The sequence below is a fragment of the Colletes latitarsis genome, chromosome 8 (assembly GCF_051014445.1).
Source record: "Colletes latitarsis isolate SP2378_abdomen chromosome 8, iyColLati1, whole genome shotgun sequence".
Lineage (NCBI taxonomy): Eukaryota > Metazoa > Arthropoda > Insecta > Hymenoptera > Colletidae > Colletes > Colletes latitarsis.
The window spans coordinates 26295436-26321559 of NC_135141.1; the positions used below are offsets into that span (position 1 = coordinate 26295436).

A 26124-nucleotide genomic window follows, 5' to 3' on the forward strand; every position below is an offset into this window, starting at 1 on the left:
GGGGACGTTTCGTGCTGAAAGCCAATATCATTTGAGACAAGCTGTGCGTTTGTATGAAGATAGATTTCAAACTAGTATTTACCCCTTATTACGTAACTTCTACGTGAATTAACGTAGCGTCCAACTGCATAATAATAAACAAACCACAGAGTGGCCTTCTGCTAACAACAATATTGCAAGATAGGGAAATAAAAATGATTATGTCCGAATAAATTCCATTTGTACAATGCAAGACAATCTGAAGAGAGATTGAAATTACTTAAAAACTAAAAATGAGAATTAACCTTCTAACTGTGTTATCTTTTTTTACGAAATCATTCTAATCGACTACAATCTATACTGTAATCCATTATATCGAGACTTACGAAAGAATTTTGTAGACTTGACGGGTATACTAATATACGGGTATGTAGATTGTGTTCGATTAAGATGGTGTTGTAAATATAGATAAGACAATTAGCTCCCAAAATTAATTCGATAAAAATAAGCTATTTTTATGGGCTAATTGTTTATCTCTGATATTATGTCCACACTTTATGGAACACCTTATACTATAATTGTTTACAGTTTTTGTTCGATGAATCATAGATACTGTACAAGTAATTGCAATACACATAAAATCTAATGGCAGGAAATAATGCGATCCTTCGAGGAAACGATACGGCTGTTAATTTCAGAATACTGAAAAATGTAATTTATGTCAGCATAGTCGTTATTTATACCTTTCAGTTTATGAATTACGTCTGATTAGATTTAAATCTGTTCGAAGTGCACGTGTCAGTTGCCAAAAAATTTCACCCATATACACGCTTCATTGATAAAAATAATATTATCTACATGCAATTCGTTGTGGGATCTCGTTGAGAGATACTGATAGGGCTTTAGTTATAGCTAACCCTATTTTATAAGGGAAAGAAGAGAACCAATACGTAAAAAATCGAATTTATGTCAGTATAGCTCGTTTTGTAAACCACTAAGAGATGTGTCGATATCAAATACAGAAAATGAAGATCGTGTGAGCTCTGTGCTGACGTATGTTGACAACAATCCTCGTACGTCTGTTCGAAATATTTCTAAAAAATGCTGTTATAAAAGCATTTGCAGAAAAATTAGACAAAAGATATTAAACAGCTTGAATTTCCCGCATAACGCGGTGAAGGCGATCGTGCATTGGTAAATAATACGTAGGAGCTAGATTCGGAATACGTAACTTTGATATTTATATAGTCAAAGCTATACTCCATAACCTATCGTGTTGTTTCTTCTGCATTTTGTTGCATAAATAGTAATCCCACAACCGGTATTTCATGTTTTCAATTTGTATTTTATAACATTGTGAGAAAGCAAAAGTTAAGGTTTGGAAAAAATGGAAGACTTAGTCGAGAGTATGGACGTGGAAATGATTCCTGTGGCGGATGACAGCAAAGCTGTTGATTTAGACCAAGCGAGCGTGAAAACGTTTAATTTGAACAATGTGCAAGTTACAGAGGTAAAGAAACGTTATCGTTGATCGCTATTTGCGATCGATTTCCAAATCTGATCGAGTTTACTTCTTAACCTTTCATTCCTAAGTTTTGCTACATTGTGTTATAAATATCCTAATTAGTTTATCACCCTTCAATCGTATAAACAGTTACATGCACGTAGAATTATGGCAGCAATGATTAATGCTGTATATTTATTTTCTGAAAATAGAAAGAATCTGATAGTCGGTATGAAAATCGTGGTGGTACATTTATGACAGGCATAGACATATTTAGCAGAGAGGAGAAACTGAAAATGGAAGAAAGAGCCAAACGTTTTGGGTTAACAGACAAGATAAAGAGCAATGTGTCAAACCAGGAACAAGATTTATATTCTAGGTGAACATTCTGGTAAATGGTGGATACGGTATGGCAATTGGATAATCGTGGTATAGTGTATTATCTTGATTTTTAGTATGGGCATTATAGAAGACAATGAAAATACTAAAAATATCAGATTAAATGTGATACATATGAGAGGAACGGAAGAAATGAGCACCAAAGATGTCTTTAAATATTTTGAGGACTATGCTCCAGCATCTATCGAATGGATCAATGATGTGTCATGTAAGAATAGTTTATAAATTTGAAACTCTCAGAGCCATAATCTGGATTCAGGGTTAATGCTTACAGTGAATCAGATCTTTATGGAGTTCTAATTCTCAACTTATAATACGCTAAATAGTCAACAAAGAATATGTTGCTAATATTTAATGTATTATAGGTAATGTGGTATGGTTAGAAAATTTATCTGCAGCCAGAGCAATGTTAGGATTATCAAAAAAAATTATTGGCTTGGAGAAATCAGCTCAAAAAAGCATAAAGATGCGCGATAGTAGTCCCGACGAAGAAAATAATGTAGCCGCCGAAGACGGTGCTATAGAAATGGAGGATGATAATGAAAGTACAAACACAACAAAAGATACATCACAAGGCAACTATATAAGCATCAAGGATATTGATTGTCCATTGCCTCCTGGCTTATGGAGAAAAGGTATAGAAAATCCAAAATCTAAAGCAATATTTCTTAGGTTTGCTACTAGAGCTGATAAGAAACAACCAAATGCGGAAAAAATGAGCGAATATTATAAGAAATATGGAAATCCTAATTTTGGAGGTAAATGTCGCACGTTTCGAAGATAATGTATCGATAAATCTCTCGTTGAACTTTAGTAGTTTACATGGATCATCTTTTTGTAGGAATTAAGGGAATTTTGACCGAATCTCGTAAACGAATATACAAACAAATTAGGCAAACTAAAAGACGGATAAAAGAAGAGACGGAAGACGATATTACTACAAAGGATAAAAAACGTGTAAAAAATCCGTGGGGTGCATTGTCGGAAAGCTGGGGTCTCGATGATTTCGTAGAAGATGATTTCGGCACGAGAACCGAACACAAAGATCAAGGACGTAGCGTAAAAGAAAGACTGGGTGTTAAGTATCCTTCGAAAGAACCGGCGCTCGTGGAAGAACAAGAAAGTAGTTCGAGTAGCAGCGACAGCGAAGACGAATGGCGTAAACGAAGTAAAGTGTTACGAATGCGAATGCATGCAGACGATGAGGAAGAAAAAATTCATAAACGTCGGGCGAAACTTCGGCAACAAGTCGGTAAATTGTTGATCGAAAATTCTACATATAGCGAGGATTTATCTAAACATTATCATTCATTTGTAGACGATGTTATGCAACTTAAGTGGTGGCAATGATCTACGAGCAAGGCTTGGGAGATCAAGACCAGGAACACAGTTCCGCGATGCTATCCAAGTAGTCGTAACAAATACCAACGCAACGAAGTTGAATTCGTTAAAACATAATGATTCGGAGGTAACCGTTATTGTCTCAAAAGTTATCTTTTGAATTAAAAATAACAGAATTGGAATACGAATCGTATTTTTTATTATGAAGGAGGAAGATGGGGAGATCGTAGAAGATGATGAGAGCCAAGAAAAAGAAGAAGGCGAATGGCAAGGATCCGATGAGGATGAACAAGAAGAAAAAGATGAAGACGAAGACTATAGCGACGAGGATAGTGACAAACCAGCGAAAGAAGTTCAAGGGCCTAAAGGCAGCGTAATTAAAGTAGTTCAGCACAAACCTCGCGTAGCCTCTACAGTTTGGGCAAGACTGAACCACGTAAAAAGCGAAGTTATCGACAACTCTGTCAAAGATAGGTAAGAATTGTGAGAAATTGATATACCGTTTATACGAATGCAATTTTGACTCGTGTAACAACCTTTTAAAGGCAATCGAAAGTACGAGATCTAAGGAGTACTTTGAAGAGTGGTGATCTTCGATCTCGCATCGGTGCTCACACGAGAGGGCGCTCTCCATTAAGGATAGAAGTGAAAAATGACAAATACACGGAAGAAGGAAGTGAAACGGAATAATTGTTGACTAGATGAACGAATTTGTCAGATGTATAAGATAAGGTCGGTGACGTTATGTTTCAGTGAAGAGTACAGCGTTGTGCAAAACTTTATAATTGGTGTATAGAAACATAGAAACTGCACTCATTACTCCGAATCTGTTACGTTTACGTTACCGTTATTTTTATCGAAGTATATTAATCTTCGCTCAAAATATATCAAATTTTTATCTATAAGTTTCAGTTTCGTTTGACCACCTGAGAAGCCCAATAATCTTACACTGTCTGTAGAATACTATCAGAAATGGATAAAAGTTTTATGTAGCAGGCTTCAGCTACAAATTTTTCCGAAGAATTAAAATATATATATATTTATATATATATAGAATATTTTCGCGTTTTTTATTCATACGGTGCATGCAATTCGCACATATATTGACTTTTCAACTCCGTCAATGTTAATAATTTTTACACATTGATGCTTTATACTAGACATCATCTTCCCACTCTTAAACAGTATAAAATATTAACAAACGGGTAATGAGTGCTTCCTGAAATGTATGTAAATACTATCTAATATAGATACTAAAAAAAAAACAGACTTTCGTTCACGCATTGGGTACAGGGAAATATAATATATTTTTAAATATTCGCTTGCATTACTGGACATCGAACATTTTCAGTAATAATATTATATTAACATTCGTTATTTGAGAAAATACATATATCGTCCAAAAAAAAAAAAAATATTTTTGGATATATCGTAATTGATGGAGAAAATTTATTCTCGTAGGAAGAAAGTATGCAAACGAATATTTAATTCATGGTGCATCGAAGTGACGTAGTGATTTTAGATGTTATTTTTCTTTTGAAAAATTTCAGTGGTAAAACCGGTAGAAAAAAGTGAAAGAAAAAACTTCAAAATACTCAATACAGCTGTAAATACAAATAAACTTGTACGCGATTAATACGAAACGTGCAGAGCATTTAGAATATATTTTCTTTATGTATTTTGCAAATAATGAAATACTTCGAGGTCTGTGATTTCTTAGAATTGTACTTTAAAAAAATGAAAAAAAAAAGAATAGATACAATTTGATAACGATAGTTCACCGGTCCTCTAACATTAATCGCGAAACGAACTTTTTATTACACGACAAACGAAGGGTTATGTGTAATTGTGTTACACATCCTGTATGGTATGAAGTGGGCAAAGAATATAATTAAATCGTCGATCCATCGAAATCGAGAAAATAGGGAGAAGAATAATTGTGACATCAATTCCGAATAATTGACCAATAAAGCCGCTTTTATATTAGCACAATAATACTTTGAATAGTCATTTAAAATACAATAATTGGTAATTACGATTTCAATACATATATATGTATAATATGTATCTTCATCATTTACACGAATAACAATTATTCGGAGAAATGGCTGAAGTTAATTTAAAAAAAGAAAGATTTCCCATCGAAGAACACAGTGGATTATCGGAATATTATTCTTTAGCCGCATTCATAGAATTCTACATTGTTACTATGAGTCTTCGTTTTGTTAGTAATTAACCTTATTTTTGCAATGTTCGTAATCCTGAACAAAAATGCTTTGCAATGTCTCTGCTTCAAAATGCATAAAAATGCTTACTGACTATAATTATTTCAATTCAAAGATCAGTATTAAGTTTTATGAATGCAGCTGGAGGCACGAGGTAATTCAATGCATTAGCAAACAAGATGCGATATTTTTGATACTATTAAGCGTTCGAACATTTCTATTATATTATGTGCTTTATTAAAAACCATCTAACTACGTTCGCTAATTATGAGTCAACTTTCTAACGTGTGTATATTTTCATATAGTTTATTTGCAACAGTCTACCCGATCGTGAATTAGTCTTAATATTCACCGACTACTTATTTATTTTTGTCGCAGAATCAAAAATATCAATCTCGTTTGCTAAAAGGCAATCGTGCAAGATATCAAGGATCTCTTTCTTCTATCTTACATAAAAACTGTTAATATGTTTTTTTTAATTACTGTTTTTGCTTTCCTTTGTCGAAATGACACGTTTCACTGTTGGTTTTCTCACTCTCTCTTCCATTTCATTTTTTTTTTTTTTTTGTTCTTTTTGTTTTATCATAAATGACGTATAACATTGAAAATCCATAGACGAAATATTTTTCAATATTCGAATATATAAGATATGAATCGGCAACAACAACAAATACACGCAACGTTAAGTATATTAGGCCTGATGATATTGATAAAATTTCTATCAATGTATATTAAACACTACGATCTATCGTTGCTCGCATTCGACTTGCATCCTGTGCCTCTTTCTTCGCGATAATGGTGTTCCAATGTTACTAGTTTCCCTCCCTTTTTTCTTTTTCTTCATAATTAAATTAGCAACACCATCAATGGTTTCACAATCATTTGAAAAATTAAGAATTTCAGATGGACAATCCTTAATAATAGAAATAATACTTCCATGTGATTTATACAGTTCACACATGGCGTGGTATTTGATATATCATGATCACAGTAGTTTTACAATATTTCTTGTGTTCAATGTTTACAGTTTGCTTCAAGTTATGGTTCAGGAACACAAAAATCTATATTAAATATCGTGTTTGTAGAAGTTTGTATTTGATATCCAGAATAGAAGACAAATTTTATGAAATTTAAACAGCATTACGACATTGCAACAAATTCATAATAAAAATAGAGATTTAGAATTATCAATTCGTTAACTACTTGATTGATTGGTTACACGATGTATTTAAAAAAAAAAGAAACCAATAAGTCATTATACGATTTATGAATTTACATTGTAGGACTTGTAAATTTATTAATTACTCAAGTATACTCGTTCCAATGTGAAAGGCGATTTGGAACACCGATATCGTGAGTCAGTCGACCGGTCCAATAATTTTTCCTCGGTTTCTCGAGGCAGCTCGTGAAAATTATTCGACAAACATGTCGCAGTGCTAATTGTTCGACGGTCTTGTTTTTAAAACTACGAGACTTTGAATTAACTTTAGATGCATGTGTATATACATATGTACACACATGTATCTAAATGTATATATACGTATATGTATATTTACGAAAGTCTGACACATAGTCACTGTACACGCAGAAAGATTTGGATATTTAAACGTCTGATACGACAAAAATCAGTCAAGTTCACTTAACATTCAAGATTATTTAAGTTTTGAAGACAACATTTTGGAAGGATACGAGGAAGAAAGAATTGTCATTTATCCTGATTTTTCTGTAGACCTTCCTTGAAGGTATAAATTATTGCTTTTACATAAAAATCAAAATTCTGGTAAAATCATATTATTTTATTATACCTACACTGATCAAAGAATTGATTGTAATTTTAACTTCGTAAGCATTTTACGTTTACCCGTATGATTGAAAATATTTGGTAGAAGAATCTCTTGGTGTGAAAGTTTATTGCACAGTTATATTTCATTGAAAGAAAATATAGGGTAAAGATGTTAACAACAATTATAGCTAATGTTTTCCTCTCGGTTTCACGTTGAGTTTGTGGAACTTTCTTCCTGTATTCTTTCTTAAATGGATTCGTGCTCGAGATGCGCGGATGTACTGAAAATTTTGTCAATCGTTTCTACCTCTAATTATCGTCTAAAAATTTAAGACTAGATCATGATCAGGATCTAGAATAAATACCTGAGTTTCGATTCATTTTACAGCTTGAATGATGCAAACGAAAAATCGAAAATTATTAAGAGAAAAATGAAATGGTTTCAAAGCTTGTAGTGTTGCACAAATTTTCAGTATCATCAAGCGTATGGCAAATACGAATCAAAACATTTCACACATCAAGAATCCATTTAGATGGCACATATGTTTCAATGAGTAAGTGTCCTCTTCGATTACTCGCATAAAATGCGACTTTACAGGGAGTTTTTTTTTAATGGAAATCAATGCGTCGTTCCACGTAATCGGTTGATTACTAATTCCCATGGGTGAAATCACCGTTTAAAAATCCGGTCGACGTCACAACGGTACAGTTATAGTTACAAGGACACGAAGTATAAAAAGACACGAGTTTGATCCTTGCCGCTGCTGGGACGCAGACAGTGTCTATCTGTGCTTTTCTGAAAAGTAAACTCAATGAATTCTTCTAAATGACTATTTCCACAAAAACTATACAAGGGAAAAGTAGAAATAGAAAAACATAAAAAACTCCCTGTTACATCTCCCGATCGTTACTCTTGATTATTAAACAAGAACCGTGTTTTATAGAAATGACAAATATTGATTTCTCGTAGAATTTCAAGATTCAAACATTTGTTTAACTTTCTTGTATTCGTCGAATAACCGAAACGTTTTTTTTCGGATATCCGCGTGCAATTTAAAAATGTTATACATAGAAATGAGAACACCAATTACAGGATGACATTAAATTTTGTCTCGATATTCGTAGATTCGTTAAATTTCTGAAACTTCTCTTGATTACTTTAATGAATTATTAACATCGTTCGCGGAGTTCCAGATACAAAGCAGTAACAAGGCTGAATCAATAATCCAATACCCTCCAAGGCTCTGTAAAACAAAATGCGCTGAGATTGAAGAGGACACCGGCGTGGAAAATACAATATTCTCTGGAATATTTCCGTTAAATCGCAAAAAGGATGCCGTTCGAATCGGAGGCAACGAAGCGCTGTATGTGAGTTGCACAAATAACTGATTATCGACGTCTCGAGTAAAATACGAATACACACCATCGACGTGTTATTAAGAACATTTTATTAGATGCATCGAAGAACGTGAGATCTGATAGTTGAAGGAGGCAAAGTGTTTGACACTGTATCTTTCATATTTCTTTTTTCTTTTTTTTCTTTTTTTTGCGCTCCTGTTACTCTATCACTTTACATCATTCTCGCTTGCATTCTCTCTTTCTCTCTATCTTTCTGCTCTCACTATTAACAAGATTCTACTTCAGCCCTGACCTTTCATCAATCTACAATCGTTTACCTTCGCGCGATACATCGAGACTTTGATTTCGGAGACAAGAATAATTTCTCTTTCCTTTTTTCGTTCCAAGCGTGTCCTCGTCATCCGATTGTCATTGATATTTCAAGATTTCACGATGAAACTACACTATAATCTTGTCGGAATTAAAGAGTTTTTTTTTTTATTATTATTCTTTTCAATTAGTTTTGCGCAGTATTTAAATTCTATTCAAGGCAAATGGAAATTAAATGAATCGCCTGTTTAGATACAATTCCACGATTCACTCGTGCCTTGATATCACCAGAAATTCGTATATTCGTTATCACAATCGGACAAGGTTGTCTTTTCATCGTCGACGACACGTTCGTGTACATAAAGTGTAATTTGTCTTTCTCCCTACGTCGCATTTCTTCGCGATGCCGCCATTAATTAGGAGCGTATCGAACATTAAACAAGAATCGTTCGAATATACACGTACACTTAGAGCGAAAAAACACGAATCGGAACAAGAACGTTTACGTACATCTAACTCACATGGTGAGTGTTTGAATCCCGAAAACCGCATTCATTAGAGGTAAATGTGGCTCTAAAATGATGCTGTTTTTTTTTTTTTTTTTTTTTAAATAAACGTAGAAAAGAATATATTACAACGTTTGCTAATTGTTCGAACAACGATATAGAAGTTTCCTGAAATCATCAATAAAATAGAAACAGAAAGTGATACGTATTCTACGTACAAAAAGATCGGAAATGTAAAAGTATAGAAAAATACACAAATACATTCAAACAAACACCATGCGCTTCGCACAAGAATGGCAGTATCAGTGTAATAATACCAGTAGATTGTGAAACAAGACGCAATTAAATAGTTCAGAAGAACTGGAAGCTGCATCGAATGCAATTAACTACGGATAAACGTTTCTTTTTTTGTTGCGTCTCTCATTCGCTCTTTCTCACGCGCACGCGCTCTCATTCTCTCTTTCCTTCTTCCATTTCCTCTCCTCTACAAGCTAAGTCCGATAAAAGGCAGAAAAGAATTTCTGCAAGGTACGCGCTACCATAATAAGAATGATGACACTGAGTTACATAACACAAGGAAACTATCTGCAAATACTTCGGTGTGACTTCTTCAATGGCTGTTGTTTCGCAGTACCCAGGGATGGGCACGTTCGAATGATTTTCATAATTGAAATACATCTAACATACTGAATTTTATTCAGTGCTTAAAACAAATAATCTGACATCTTGTATTTTCTATTTATTCGTGTCGTCGAATAATACTTCAATAACGCATTCAACGATGCTTGGAATACCGAATACACTATTTTATTTATTTGGTATCCGATTAGTAAAAAATACTAATATTCAATTTCATTTACGAATGTCAGGTCGTGCGTACATGGCATTAGTGTCGTGATACTCTCCACATTTATTATAAATAAATTTAAAATAATATAAATTTATATATAAGTTTTTATTCATTTCTATTTTCAAACGTGTTGAGTGCATCCTAAAAGCTCGTTAATCTTTTTAGATAACTAAATTGATACATGTATAAGAGTAAACAAATTTTCAATAATTTCCTACAAATAAATTATAAATAAGTAAATTTGTAAAATATTTATATTATTTGAAAGTTATTTATTTATATAACATTTTAAGGGCAAACATTACACTAATACTATATACACACACGACCACGACACACATTAAATTGTTCCAATAAAAATTTATTCGTGGCCCACGTATTCGTTACCTAGATTAAGAGCTACCGAATATCGAAACCGAATAGAAGTACTCTGTAGTTGCATAGCTACCGAATACAAGGTATGAATACTTTCAAGTATTCGATTACAAACCGAATACAAAATTAATAAGATATTCGACATTCGATTATTTGTTGAATACATTTTGCCCATCCCTGACACAGAGACATTGTATACTCGGTTTACGGATAAGCATACTTTTTTATGAGTACTACTCTTCGCGCGCATTCATTTTCTCATCGGTCGTCGTGCTAAGTGGCTCAGAATTATCTCGTACATGAACACCGACCGCGTTCACTCACTCAGCAATTAAATCACAGACAATGTATGACGGTGATTAACAATATAATCGTCAACTAGCGTTACCTATATAATTCGGGATAAATAAAAGTTATTGTACAAATTAATATTATGCATTCAATGTAACAAAAAAACACTGTATTTTGTTTTTCAGTAGAGACATGCGAATGTACAAGTGTGTATGCACAGACACTGCGGTTACTTGGCTTTTTTTTTTTACCTCCTTCACCGCTTCTTTCGCCCGTTAATCGCTGAACCGACCTTTTCGATCCAATGTCTTCGTAAAACTTTTTCGATTTTTCTCCTACTTCGTAGACAGTAGACAACTTTAAAGGAAATACAGTTGTGTTACTCTGACGTCACATGTTCGCCTCCTTTTTAGTCGTCCTGTACACTCGTCGCAGCTGAAAATATTACGAATTACCTTGAATGCTAATTATCAAAGAATAGTTAAGTTGACATAGATAAACGGAGACGATACCAGTAGACTACATAGCGTTTTCTTGATTATTCTTCTGGAACAGCAGAGTTTCTTCGAAGATGTATTGCTTTAAAACTTCTTTTGGAAGATCATCTAACTCCATATCAAACTTAAATGGCTCTTCCGCGACCGGCTGAAATAGTTTCGATTTTTATATATTAGGAACTTGCATCCGCGTTTGTTTATTGCTGTCTGATGTTGAAATTTATTAAGAAGATGCGTACTTCGTCGGCGGGATCGTAATATTGTTCTAAGTAAGGATGTGCGAGCGCATCTTCCACGACGATTCGTTTGTTAGGATTAAACGTCAACATTTTATCTAACAGATCCAAAGCTCGTGGATCGGCGTTTGGAAAGAGACTCGTCCATGGGACCTTCGGTTTGTATGGTAATGATTGAAGATAATTTCGTGCCTGAAATAAACAATATTTTTAAATGGGAAAAAACAAATTTACAAACGCAACGATAAATGCGAACGGATAATTTATACTTTTTCGTTTATAATGCACTCAAGATCCTCGGAAGACGGCGATCCAAGGACTCCCAGTATATGGTTCAGTTGGTCTAAGTAATGTTTGCCAGGGAATATTGCTCGTCTTGAAAGCATTTCTGCAAGAATGCAACCAACTGACCAGATGTCTATAGATTTCGTATAGCCCTGTGAAAAGGGACAATGAAATGTAATACTTTGTTGCATACTTTTCAAGCTGAAATTCAACGTTTAACTTATTATTTACCTTTGAGTTGAGCATTATTTCTGGTGCTCTGTACCATCTGGTTGCTACATATTCAGTAAGGAAGCCAGCATGATTATGCTCTGGATCAGCAACTCTGGCTAAACCAAAATCACAGATTTTAAGGTCACATGTGGTATTCAAGAGCAAGTTGCTTGGTTTCAAATCTCTGTGCAATACATTTGCTGAATGAATGTACTTTAATCCTCGTAGTATTTGGTAAAGAAAATAGCATATATGATCATTACTAATAGCCTGGAATTGAAAGAAGAGGATTTAAATATATTGTAATCCCTGATTATTTTAATCTACCACATTATCATGCCAACCTGTGTTTTAAGAAGTTTATAGAGATCAGTTTCCATCAGACATTGAACAATATATACATCTTTCATTTGTTCTATAGTAGGTGCCCTTAATATATCCCTTATATCTATTATCTGGAACAAAAACACAATGTCAATATGACTTGATACCTTATCTGTCACAAGTTGATAACAGAGCACTCACATTTTCATGCTTAAACCTGGTCAGTATTTTTATTTCCCTTAAAGTTCTCTGACTGTAAGTCTGATGTTCAAAAGGTGAAATTTTTTTAATAGCTACCTTTGTTTTTGTTACATTATCATATGCAGATCTGTAAAAAGAAAATCCTAAAATATCTAAAACAAAAGTATTTAACACTATAGAGCATAAAAATTATATATAGCTTCCTGGCTTAAATCTAATGTTACAGATTCTTCTAAAGTTACATATGAGTAAACAAAAATAAACCACAGATAAGCTTCTACCAATTAAACTTATTTTTTTTACAAACAAGAAAATCCTGTGAAATTTTAGAACCCAAGGGAATGACACCAATAGAGAATGATATGATACCATAAAATATGTATGAAATATTTGTGTCCCTTAATCTGCAACCACAATACAGGAAGTGGTTTTTGAATATTATAGAATATATCCAGTAAATTAAATATAAAGTACTTTTAAAAGTGATTTCGAATTTTACATAACATTATAGAATTCCAAATTTTACGTATTCGCGAGAAATACGTTGAAAAATTAAAGAATCATGTAGTTCCGATGACGTATTAAAAAGGAGGAAGGCCTGCAATGTTATACTGTCAAAAAAAAAACAATCTACTTCTCGTCGAACAATTTGAGATCGCATATTTTGCGGAAGGTTCGTAAATTCAACGCGAAGAAATTCGTCACCGCGGCAAAGTATTTGTGAAAGTAATCGCGATCTCGTTAACGGTACGATGATAAGGCTGATAAGCGAGAGATAAGCGACGAGAACGAGGAAGTCGTGACGCTGCACGCAAGTGGATAGGGGGTTCGAAAGGGTGTGACAATCGCATTTAAAACTGGCGCCAAAAGGCGACAATACATAACGATGAGTAGCGCTTAATAGCGGCTGCACACGATGTCAAGTCACGAGCAAAATCTTAGATACGCGCTGAGTAACGATAATCTGACCGTAGAACGGGCAATTGGTTTGACAACTGCATTTCTGATTGTTTATCTTTCGGCCTGTCAGCCAGTCGATACATAGTCGAAAATTCTTGGTAGTAACGGGGTGAATTGACTCGAAGACACTTACACGACCATCCCGTAGGCACCCTCACCCATGTACGACAAATTCGTGTACCGCGGGCCGACCTCGAACGTTTGTCCACGAACGACCTCGCAATTCGGATTCACACTTGCAGAACCTTCGCCCGCCATTTTGACAACTATTTTGCGGCTCCGGCGAAGTCGGAGCGAACCTTACTTCTCTGCCGACTCGCCACGAACAACGCTTTAATTAGATGGACTTACGATTACTTGTTACGTTGCTTGTCAATTACGAAGTATCAAACGCGACGATAATTTCCTAGTCTCGCCGCTAGATAGCAACAGACAGCAGCCAATTCTCACAAGTTTGTGTACAATGTTATACAGTATTTCCACCATAAATGTGCGAAAGTTATTGTGTCAAACGTGAAAAAATTATCCCTACTACTAGAGGTATCTATAATAATCTGTATATACTGAAAAATATGACATATTTAAATCGACTCACTAGAATATTTTCGAAACTGTTGACAATGTAAAATGATTTCAAGTATTCATGTCATTGTATTTGAAAGAAAAAAAAGTGACTAAGTTATGTTGGTACATGGGGAGAGAACAATGAAATCCCCCATTAGTCTCTCATCTTTGTAGGAATCGGAATATCGGATATGCTTTGAGCGGTTTTCTGCTAGAATAGTAAAGTATTGCAAACTGACCGCGACAGTGACGCCTCATTACAGGCACTATCTAACAAACTTTTATTGTACAAATCGAATCAAATATCACCAGTAATTACGAACTGGACGAAGAAGCTAAATTCATGTGTAGACTTATTCAATAGCGTAGTTATTCATTGCAACGACAGGTTTTCAAGCATCGACAAAGAATCAGGAAACAAAGACCGACGGAACACTGACGAGTACTGGTGACTAGAGTTAATCCTGGTTTGTAATTATTTGATGAGACTCTATTATATAATTCAAAATAGGATGACGTCGGCCTTTAAAGGCTTTCCAAGAAATGTAAATGTATAAATATTTATAATAACTTGTGTAATGATTATTTGAAAATTACCGACAAGAACTCCTCGATAGTATAGTGGTTAGTATCCCCGCCTGTCACGCGGGAGACCGGGGTTCGATTCCCCGTCGGGGAGAGAGTTTATTTTTTCATTTTTCTTTGTATTTTATTTTATTATATTTTACCCTATTATTAATATTTGTATAATTTTTTCTTTGTGTTATTTTTCTACAGAAACATGTAATTTATTTCATAATGTAAGGTATGCACGCCGCCTGTGGTGCAGTAAAGAATCTCAGCTTGCCATACCTCCATTAGGAATAACTTTTTAAACAACAGTACCGATACTTGATATTTTGTATATTTTATTATGAACGCTTTGTATAAACATAGATATAATAGTACATAAGAGACCGGATTATATAGATTTCATACAAATTTGAATATCATTCGGCATTTGAATTAATTTAGTACGCGTGGTAATTCATGCTCTGACGAAGAGTCATACAATCAACCTCGTCAATCTTCAGCGTATTCATTTTAATATTGATATCTTCTTCGATTTGAATTTGCGTTTTCAGTAGATAACGGAACGACGCTTGTGCCTATACAATTTAGCCATATATTAATATCATTGAAGAAAAAATAAATCGATTAATGATTTCATAATGCAAACCTCGAACATTGCTGCTTGCAAATTGGACACGACTTCTCGTAGTTCATATACTTCTTTGACCAGTTGTATCTCTACCAAATCTCGAGTGAGTTCTAGACCAGGTCGTTGACAACGATTACCGAGCCTGGTGTGCGCCAAAGCTAAATAGCATTCCTTTTCCGCGATTGATTTTTCTATACGCGTGATGTTGTCTTTCATTTCATTTGCCTGCCGCATTATCTGCAAATAAGACATCTCATGTTAATAGTAATTTTGTAGTCGAGCTGCAAAGAATCACGCACCTCGGAGTGCTGTAATTCTAATTTCATTTTGACTTCCTTCGTTTCTTCGATGCGTCGTCTGAAAGCTTCGTCGGTGGCATTTTTTTGATCTCTCAAATCGTCGATCGCTTGTTGTATTATCTTGTCGATGTAACAACGCAATGGTCTCGCACTGTTCACTTCTTTCGATGCGGCAACGATGTTGTTGTTCGTTTGCATTTCCCATTCGTTTAGTTCTATGGATCTTGAGGCATAAAAAATAATTATTAACGGTACGGTTCTTTTATAACTATGATAATAAGAGTAGCGCGTACGAAGGATCGAGCCGCGAAGTGCCATGATAAATGCTCAAGTTCATGCTGGTCTCTTTCAGAGTCAAATTATGTCTGTCTATACGCAAGTTGTTCTCTTTAGCTTCCAGGTCGTTATCCATGTAATAGAGCGTCGATTTTAGTCGGCGTATTTGTTCCTGAGTCTGTTCAAGAGTTCGCGTTAGTAGATTTTCGGCGCCCTTGATCACCTCGCATTCTTGTAACAATTCTCTGTCGACATTGTCGCGAACTAGATCGATTCCCAGTCTATGCTCCCTATAATGCAATATCAATAATAATTAATATTATCTACCACATCGATCCTTCATATCAGTTATTAAATTCCTAATTAAATACTGAATTTCCAATTAAATTAAGATCGTCAAAGTAATAGAAACTAGTTAAGGTAGAAAGTTTCCTTTGTTCGCAAGCCTGACCTAAGTATTAGACACTTCTCGCAAATAACGAGAGCATTCCTCCTCACGGATGACAAAGCATCCATAATGCGTTCCTTATATGTTAATAAGGCATCTTTTTCGAGAAGTACTTCTTTCCTTATGCGTAATAATTCTTTTTTACAGAACTCGATATCCTCCAATTTTTCCTTAAGTCTGTAATCTGTCTCTTCCTTGTTGCCTCGTGCTTCCTCGGTGCTCAATTCGCATACTCGTCGCGTTTCGGCCAGTAGCCGATCTGCTAACTCTTGCTGTGCTTTGGAACATCGATACCTGATTTAATCGATATTGATTTATTATCAATATATTTCATAAAACAAAAGAAAACTATCAAAATTATCCAGCATTGTTTAAAAATTTATAATCAATAGGGTACGTTCGTTTCAAATATGTGAAAGGGAAATTGTAAGTTCGAAGCATCGGTTACCAGTGACCACCACGGCAATCAACGTGTTAATTTATTCTACAGTATACGTACCTATAACGATTATTAAGATGCCAGTCGTTTAAGGTGAATTTCAAAGGTGGCGGTGGAACCAAAACAAACGCGGGATTGTTTATCATTTTAATATTTTTTAAATTGAAAAAATGCTCTGATCAGTGCGGAGAAATAGTGTTCTTTCAAACCACCGGGTTTACAGGTTTGATCTATATTTGCGGTTGATTTTACACGAAGTATGTTCCTATGGAAACGCGAGCATTAATTTCGAATTTAACCTAATGCAAGTCACTTCCTCTTGAAATGTTCACGATGATTTAACGCGCCAAATATTATGTAGATATATCACGTACTAAAAAATGCAATTAGATTATTTAAATGATTTTCATGTTACGAGGAATCTTTTACAAATAAAAAGAAGTGATTTAAGTCTAAACTCCGCGCTATATACATATTAACTTGTAGGGTGCCCATATGCCCATATATAATTGAATTATATTGTTTCGCCAATCGATATCGTAACGAATTACGATACCCAATCTGCGATAGATTAACTAACAATTTACTAAAAAGTTTTGACACTGTCAAACTTGCGAGAATCGGTTTCTATTCGAGCCGTCTAGTGGCGAATACAAGATGCATCGTCGCCATTAGTAATTCCAAGAGAACGTGATGTTTCACATCTATGTCGATTCTGCATTCATGGTGAACGTCGATGTTTTCACCTTATTTTTTGATTTGCCGCGTATGCAACGCCGTGACACAATGGCGGCTTCCGCTGTGGGCACGTACTTTTTGTCGATCGTCTTTATTAAAATGTAAAGATCTGTCGAAAGTGAGTTCTTTTCGACGGGTTTTTAGCATTTAAAGATGACATAGCAATATAGAAACTCCAAGATATTTGCGGGAAAGGAACGCTGGAGGTATTAACACACGGTACGAGGTACGAATTCCTTTTTGATCAATAACAAAATTTTCTGGGCACTTATGAAGTACAATTTATCATGTTCTTTTCATTTCGTTGATTTCAGAAAGGATTACGCTTACCACAAAATGTCAAAGCGACCTGCAGATAGCGGGGATTCGGGATCCCAGCCCCCCATTAAAAAAGTTCAATTCGAACCTACTTTAATCGGGCCTATATCGACCCTCGAAGAAATGGACATGAAAGTTCTACAATTTCAAAATAAAAAGTTGGCCCAGGTAATACTTTTTATTTAGTACAAGATAGAGTAATGTTGGAAATCGAAAGTTATGTACAAAATTTTTGGTATCTACATATCATTTTGTTTACATTCATCACAATATTTATTGTTTATTTTTTTCATAATTATAAATGAGAGGAGTTAATTTAAAATTGTTATCGTTTAACGATTTAAAGTTAATAATTATGTATCACAAAAAGCCTTTGTTAATCATTTGAAAAACTAAGAATTTGTTATATAAGAATAATTAATTAATATTAACTTAGATCAATATCTTATTGTAAATACAGTAAAGCACAGATGATTATACAATAGACAAGTTAAATTAAAACAAAAATAATATATGATTTCTCTTAATGTTCAACATTATTTTTTAGTAATTCTACCAAATGGTAATATGATAAATATTCAGAAAATTCAATATTTTTTTAAAATTATTTTGTTTGCTTGGTTATTTAGTTCTTTTGTTAATCTTTTTAGCGATTAGATCAGCGTCATAGAGTAGAGACAGAGTTAAGGCAAAGAATAGAACAATTAGAGAAACGACAAATGCAGGATGATGCAGTGCTCAATGTTGTTAATCGTTATTGGAATCAGTTAAATGAAGATATACGTGTATTACTACAGAGATTTGATGCAGAAACAGCTGATGAATCAGAAAATAAAAGTAAGAAGTACTTGTTAAATTTGTTTGTTATACCAATAAGTGCATATAGTTTACATATTTTTGTTACTAATTGACAGATGAAAGTGAAGCTACAACATCATTTCTCATGCAACTTTCTTCTTGGGATAAAGAGGAATTAGATGATAAACTAGCAAATCGCGTCCAAGTATCCAAACGTGCAGTTTCTAAAGTTGTGCAAGCTTTTGATCGTCTTTCTCAAAGAAACGAGAAAATTACCCTTGCACTTAAAGGAGAGTTTGATGGAGGTAATTTAATCTCATGTTTTCATAAAAGTAACAAGTTGAATTGCACATTAACAGTATTACTATTTTTCAGAAGATGCACCCAATATTGATGAAGTCGTACGTAGAGCAAATTCTGAAATACAAATGGAAAATAGAAATCTTCAAGCAATAAACATACAGCTTCATGAAAAATATCATACCATCTCATTGAAGGTAACTTCGATTTATTTATTGTAATAGGTTATGTTTTTATAATTATGTATTTTTCAACAAATATGTCACTTTGCAGATGTCAGAATTACAAGATACTATAACAGGGAAAGATACACTTGCTGCAGAACTTCGTAATCAAGTGGATGATCTTCAGTACGAATTGAATAAAGTGCGCGCGCGTAATGATAAATTGGAGCATCATCTTGGAGAAGCAATCGAAAAGCTGAAGGCGTTTCAACAAATACATGGTACAGATGAAAAGGGTAGCAATAAACCAAATACCCTAGTTGCATCTAGTGTTTCACAAACAAAGGTATGTTACAAGTTTTTTTATTAGTTTCTTAATTATTATTAATACATTTAATTTTTGTCTTGCGTGCAGGTCGAAGATTTGCAGAGAGAATTAGAAGAGACGAGGGAGCTAGCTAATAATAGACTGCAAGAATTGGATAAACTGCATCAACAACATCGCGACGCATTGAAAGAAGTAGAAAAATTAAAAATGGATGTGAGTTCTCTGGTTTTTGTACATATAATCTTCACGGTGCACGGTACAGAATGTAAATTGATATCATGTGCAATAAATACTCATATTTAACTTGCTTTTGCTTGTTTTTTGTGTTCACTTCTTTACATTTAAATAAAGTAGACAAAGTACACGTAAAAATTGAGTCAAAGGCCGTCTTAACATCGTATTAAATATTGCATTCAATTTTATTTTGAAATATATTTTGTTTTTACAGATACGGCAACTTCCAGAATCAGTTATTGTTGAGACAACAGAATACAAATGTTTACAATCACAATTTTCTGTATTGTACAATGAATCGATGCAATTGAAAACTCAATTAGACGATGCCCGTCAACAGTTACAATCCAGTAAAAACGCCCATTTACGACATATCGAAATGATGGAGGTGAGTGTATTCTTTTCATTTAAACTTTATAGGAATTTATATAAACTTATTTTTGACGTCTTAGAGCGAAGAGTTAATGGCCCAAAAGAAATTGCGCGGGGAATGTATACAACTGGAAGATGTGTTAGCACAATTACGAAAGGAATACGAAATGTTAAGAATCGAATTTGAACAAAATTTAGCAGCAAACGAGCAAACGGGACCAATTAATAGAGAAATGAGGCACTTGATAACGTCCCTTCAAAATCATAATCAGCAACTTAAAGGCGAAGTTCATCGTTATAAACGAAAATATAAAGAAGCTTCTTCAGAAATCCCAAGGGTATGTGTTATTAAAACATTTAAAGGAAATATTGAAATCAACAAAATAAAAGTATTTTTATAGCCAACACCTATGATTTATTATAGCTAAAGAAAGAAATCGAGGAATTAACAGCTAAATTAGGTCAACAAACATCTCAGGAAAATAAGGAGGGTAATAACTCAGATGGTAGTGGAAAGGAAGAAGACGCTTCGAATTCTCTTCCAGGTTCTACACAGGTATAAAATAATATACCGTTCAAATTAATCTGTGCTTTCGAATAATTTTATAAAAACAGTTTCTAGAATAATGGATTTGTATGTTTCTACTGACGTAGATTAAAGAAGAAAGCGGTGTTTCTATAAAACGAGAATGTGGAGAAGAAGAAGTTGAAACTATTGAAGTTGGGGAAGGGGAAGGAAACAAAGGTACCCCAGATTCTCTGACTTTAACTTCTCCAACTATAAAGAAAGAAAAAGATATTAAACGCGAGAAGGACATTAAGAAAGAAACTATTAAAACCGAACACCGTGATCCCGCCCATCGCGCTAAAGAATCGAAAGTTGCGGAATCAGAACTTGTCAGAGATCTGAAAGCACAACTGAAGTACGTTCATGTATTGTATTTTTTGTGAGAAATTTTGGTTCTTGCACGTTTCATATTCATTTATCGTTTAATCGTTTCGTTATAATTACAGAAAGGCTGTGAACGAAATGAAAGAAATGAAGCTACTATTAGACATGTACAAAGGTGTTGGAAAAGAGCAAAGAGATAAAGTGCAACTAATGGCTGCTGAACGAAAAACAAGAGCGGAATTAGAAGAATTACGTCAACAAATAAAGAAAATCCAAGTACGTGTTTGTTCTGTAACACTTTGTTTTACAATTTTTTTTTTATTATTTTCTAAGACAAAATATGTTTAATGTGTCCTTAGGAAAGTAAACGCGAAGAGCGAAAAAAGTTAGCGGACGAGGATGCACAGATAAAAATTAAAAAGCTAGAGGAGCAAGCGTACACGCTTCAGCGCCAAGTTGCTTCACAGAAACAGGTAAGTTCCCGTATCGACGATTCGCAATCAGCTAAAGTAAAAACAGTATATTCGCCTATTGGAGAAACTGTTTGAATTACAAATCTTGCTTAAAACCATGAACTGAGAATAATGCTGAACAGAGTTGTGTGTGGCTGCAGGAAGAAGAGGCTCTTTTAAACGAAATGGAAGTAACTGGGCAAGCGTTCGAGGACATGCAGGAGCAGAACTCTAGATTGATACAACAGTTACGCGAAAAAGATGACGCGAACTTCAAACTCATGACAGAGAGAATTAAGAGCAATCAGCTGCATAAATTGGCAAGAGAAGAAAAAGATGTTTTAAAAGAACAAGTGTCTACATTAACAACGCAAGTGGAAGCTGCTAATGTGGTTGTTCGGAAATTAGAAGAAAAAGAGCGCCTTTTACAGAACTCCCTTGCTACTGTCGAGAAAGAATTGGCTTTGAGGCAGCAAGCGATGGAGATGCATAAACGGAAAGCTATCGAAAGCGCTCAATCTGCAGCTGATTTAAAACTACATCTTGGTAAGGGACTTATTTACAAATACTTAATTTAGTTTAACAAACACATTATTTAACGTACACATATTATATTTTTTTTTTTTTTTATGTTTAGAAAAATATCATTCTCAGATGAAAGAAGCGCAACAAGTTGTAGCTGAAAAAACTAGTTCCTTAGAAGCAGAAGCGTATAAAACAAAAAGACTACAGGTAAGTTTAAAAAAAGATAGTTGACCCTATTCTTTTAATCCGTGATGTGATAAAAATATAATTTATTTTTATTGTGTCTATTTGCAGGAGGAGATAGCTCAATTGAGACGTAAAGTCGAAAGGATGAAAAAGATCGAACTTGCTGAAACTTTGGACGAAGTGATGGCGGAAGAATTACGAGAGTATAAAGAGACTCTTACATGCCCTTCCTGCAAAGTGAAGCGCAAAGATGCAGTTTTAACCAAGTGTTTTCACGTATTCTGTTGGGATTGTTTACGTACGAGATACGAAACGCGGCAGCGAAAGTGTCCAAAATGTAATTGTGCTTTTGGAGCTAACGATTATCATCGTCTGTACCTTTCCACCTGAAGGAGAAAACTCTAAATTATTGAAATTCGTGTGATGTCTTTTAATTCGACTGCGTGAATCTTTTTTTTAAGATTACGATGTGCATTTTTCTTATATTTCCTATTTATTGTCCTGATCATTGGTAAAGGTGAGTAATGCAGTTACATATGTTTCACGAAAAGAAAACAAAAAAGAAAATGTACAAATAAAGATTGTAAAATGTTACTATTATTTCGTCAAATGTAATACAGAAAAATACTGCATTTTTAAAACATTTTGTAATAAGTTCGCCGAACATATGGGCGTTGTGTGAATGCTACACCACCGTTTTCGTACATTTTGATCTAGCGAAAAGAACGAAGTTGATAACGATAGCACGGAATAATGAAATGATCGGTTGTATAATAATTTTATTTAGATTTAAAATTTGGCTCGAACGTAACTTGATCATGAAAGTCAGTGGAATCTGAACTTTAAAATAGCTCGAATTTTAAGAATGATTCACAGTAGGTATATTGTAATATATTATAAATATGAATTTAAAAAACTACTACCTATCCATACAATTAGGACCTCGTGCAAAAATATTATTTGATAATTATTAAATTGCTTTATAAAATGTTTTCATCTAGAGGTCCTGGAAAAGTTTTAGTTTTATAAGTGTCGTTTCGCATTTCCCTGAGCGATTGAAATGTTAAGAAACATATTAGGAACAAAGTTACAACTAGAGATGTAATTAATTTATTGTATTGAAATTGTATGGAACACATAAGGTAGAAAAACAATTGATTTAGAAATCTTTACTTCTCTGATTGAAATGTTCTTTTTATATTTTGTTTAGTGTAATTTCAACCTTTTTCTACTTTTGTTAATAAACATTTCAGTTCTTTTATCAAATAAAGAAACGTGGAAATGTTTCTAGTGTATACTACTCAGTATAATAGACATTAATATCGATTTGAAGCAAGATTAGATGTAAAAAATTAGAATGATAATTCAAGGATGTAATTTTCAATATTTTGTAACAGAGGTCAAGAGGTGTATAAATAGTTAAAACCATAAATAGAGGAGGATTTTTAAATCACATTTTTTATGATTTATAATAATTGATTGTACCATATTTTTAAAAAAAAAATTAACAAATGTATGTCGAAGATATATAGTAAAGGGAGTTTCCCAACTTCACAGGTCTGTTGTCTTGATTTCCTATGCATAAGTTTAACAAAATATTAATAGAAATAAATAATGAAATCTTGTTAATATGCATTTTCTGTAATATATATCTTAGATGTAAAATTTTTAAAATATTTGATATTGTGTAGTTTCGTAATTTTAGATCCAACAAGATTTTATTATATTATATGTAAAAGAAATGAAATTATACTGCAATATATATTTCTGTATATTATTGTAATAAACAGAAGTTATATATGTATATGTATATATAGCACTATGCTTATAAAGAAATGTCATAAATAAATTTTATATAAAAAATACAAATGTATTTTCAGAAAATTTAAAATGCTCTGAATGGCATGTTTCATTGTAGGGATAGTAAAATAAATTCCTTTTTCTTCAATAGTTAATATACGATCAATATGCTATAAAGCATGCGTCCGTTCTTTCTCCTGAATGTTTCGCAATGAAAATGGCTGTTAATTATGCCTATCTGGACCACACTAAATCTTACTCAATATGCACAGTGTCACTCAGCTTATTATAAAGATTACAAAAATTAATAAAAAATTATAGTACATATTTTCCATGTTTTTTATTTAAATTGTCCTCTACCTGTCCCATCAATTCCTTAATTTGTATAAATTCTAAAGTTTTATAATCCCTTAAAACTACTCTAAGTATTATTCGCTTCAACTATTTCTCTATACGTTATTTAATGTAATTAATACGTTATAAACAATTACTGGAAGCGATCATTATTTCAATATCGCGCTAAAAAGTGCATTAAAACAGTATCGCCATCCGGAGTACAAATCCCCTCTCGCCCCCCACGATTTGGTGACAACGTATGGTATTGCCATCTAAGAACAGGTTTCGAACTAAAGGCGGAGTACAAATCCCCTCTCGCCCCCCACGATTTGGTGCAATCGTATAGTATCGCCATCTAAGAACGGGAATCGAACTAAAAATTTCGTGCCAGGATCACAGAATGTATAAGGAGGTATCCGGAGTACAGGTTCCCCCACTCCTCCTACTCTTGATATACACTACCTTGATTATTCATTAATAACTCCTTATGTAGGGTTAAAATATGAACTTTCAGAATTGAAGAATATAGTACAGACCCTTGGCTACATTCAAGGATACTTTTTATAACCATTCCGCCCGTAATTAACAAGTTATTAACGATTATCGGAAGTCGGAATATTTACAGCTGTACCACTGTCTCCTTAAATCGATTAATTATCAACTTTTCAACAATAACAGACCTATTTTGGCTATTAGAGAACCAAGTAGACATCTCTGGCAACATTCCAGGACCGATTTTGCAACGCTCCACGCTCTAAATAATTAGTTATTAGCGATAGTTCCCTAAGGTGTCGCGTTAAAAGGTCAGAAACAGTGCGCCGACTTCCGATATTCGTTAATAACTATTTAATAAGGCATGGGATGGTTGCGACAGGTATCCTTGAATCTTGTCAAGGGTCTATACTATATTCTTAAACCCTAAAAGTTCGTAACTTATACCCAGGAAAGGCGTAATTAGTAAATTAAGGAGCACTAGTTCATTAAAACCGTTGTATTATTGATTTCTGACATGTGGCGCCAACTAGTGGCGGAAACAGCGTACTATGTGTTTCTCTGTATTTAATGAACTACTGCTCCTTAATTTACTAATTACGCCTTTCCTGGGAATAAATCATGAACTTTTAGAGTTTAAGAATATAGTATAGACCCTTGACAAGATTCAAGGATACCTGTCGCAACCATCCCATGCCTCATTAAATAGTTATTAACGAATATCGGAAGTCGGCACACTGTTTCTAACCTTTTAACGCGACACCTTAGGCATCTATCGCTAATAACTAATTAATTAGAGCGAAGAGCGTTGCAAAATCGGTCCTGGAATGTTGCCAGAGATGTCTACTTGGTTCTCTAATAGCCAAAATAGGTCTGTTATTGTTGAAAAGTTGATAATTAATCGATTTAAGGAGACAGTGGTACAGCTGTAAATATTCCGACTTCCGATAATCGTTAATAACTTGTTAATTACGGGCGGAATGGTTATAAAAAGTATCCTTGAATGTAGCCAAGGGTCTGTACTATATTCTTCAATTCTGAAAGTTCATATTTTAACCCTACATAAGGAGTTATTAATGAATAATCAAGGTAGTGTATATCAAGAGTAGGAGGAGTGGGGGAACCTGTACTCCGGATACCTCCTATAGCATTCTGTGATCCTGGCACGAATTTTTTAGTTCGAATCCCGTTCTTAGATGGCGATACTATACGATTGCACCAAATCGTGGGGGGCGAGAGGGGATTTGTACTCCGCCTTTAGTTCGAAACCTGTTCTTAGATGGCGATACTATACGTTGTCACCAAATCGTGGGGGGCGAGAGGGG

The 26124-nt window shown here is 34.1% G+C and overlaps 4 protein-coding genes and 1 non-coding gene across 6 annotated transcripts; 3 read left to right on the forward strand and 2 right to left on the reverse strand.

Moving 5' to 3' along the window:
* Window positions 1-19: 19 nt before the first annotated feature.
* LOC143344889 (uncharacterized) lies at window positions 20-5876 on the forward strand. The gene is made up of 8 exons (XM_076771457.1): window positions 20-1489; window positions 1696-1862; window positions 1939-2090; window positions 2248-2640; window positions 2724-3130; window positions 3201-3350; window positions 3432-3697; window positions 3769-5876. The coding sequence occupies exons 1-8, from the start codon at window positions 1367-1369 to the stop codon at window positions 3911-3913; spliced, it is 1803 nt and encodes a 600-aa protein (XP_076627572.1). The 5' UTR covers window positions 20-1366; the 3' UTR covers window positions 3914-5876.
* A 3928-nt stretch (window positions 5877-9804) lies between these two features.
* On the reverse strand, window positions 9805-13974 carry Rl (Mitogen-activated protein kinase rl). The gene is made up of 8 exons (XM_076771472.1): window positions 13771-13974; window positions 12678-12804; window positions 12497-12607; window positions 12171-12422; window positions 11924-12091; window positions 11658-11846; window positions 11434-11566; window positions 9805-11356 (listed from the first exon to the last, which is right to left on the reverse strand). The coding sequence occupies exons 1-7, from the start codon at window positions 13893-13895 to the stop codon at window positions 11441-11443; spliced, it is 1098 nt and encodes a 365-aa protein (XP_076627587.1). The 5' UTR covers window positions 13896-13974; the 3' UTR covers window positions 9805-11356; window positions 11434-11440.
* An 834-nt stretch (window positions 13975-14808) lies between these two features.
* Trnad-guc (transfer RNA aspartic acid (anticodon GUC)) lies at window positions 14809-14880 on the forward strand. Its single transcript has one exon. It is a non-coding gene; the product is annotated as a tRNA-Asp (tRNA).
* An 87-nt stretch (window positions 14881-14967) lies between these two features.
* Window positions 14968-17149, reverse strand: Tektin-c (Tektin C). The gene is made up of 6 exons (XM_076770570.1): window positions 16925-17149; window positions 16429-16719; window positions 15995-16267; window positions 15702-15924; window positions 15421-15639; window positions 14968-15349 (listed from the first exon to the last, which is right to left on the reverse strand). Exons 1-6 carry the CDS (start codon window positions 17008-17010, stop codon window positions 15212-15214), a joined length of 1230 nt encoding a protein of 409 aa, XP_076626685.1. The 5' UTR covers window positions 17011-17149; the 3' UTR covers window positions 14968-15211.
* A 467-nt stretch (window positions 17150-17616) lies between these two features.
* Window positions 17617-24189, forward strand: Bre1 (E3 ubiquitin-protein ligase Bre1). Of its 2 annotated transcripts, none has more exons than XM_076770771.1 (16): window positions 17617-17828; window positions 17917-18088; window positions 18571-18757; window positions 18835-19023; window positions 19094-19215; window positions 19292-19528; window positions 19598-19723; window positions 19959-20132; window positions 20197-20454; window positions 20541-20672; window positions 20771-21039; window positions 21131-21284; window positions 21368-21481; window positions 21604-22006; window positions 22098-22192; window positions 22280-24189. In XM_076770771.1, the coding sequence occupies exons 2-16, from the start codon at window positions 17939-17941 to the stop codon at window positions 22559-22561; spliced, it is 2892 nt and encodes a 963-aa protein (XP_076626886.1). In that variant the 5' UTR covers window positions 17617-17828; window positions 17917-17938; the 3' UTR covers window positions 22562-24189. The 2 variants fall into 2 exon arrangements, with proteins under 2 accessions (XP_076626886.1, XP_076626887.1); XM_076770772.1 differs by having other exon boundaries at window positions 17618-17828; window positions 21622-22006; window positions 22280-24187.
* The last annotated feature ends 1935 nt before the right edge of the window (window positions 24190-26124 follow it).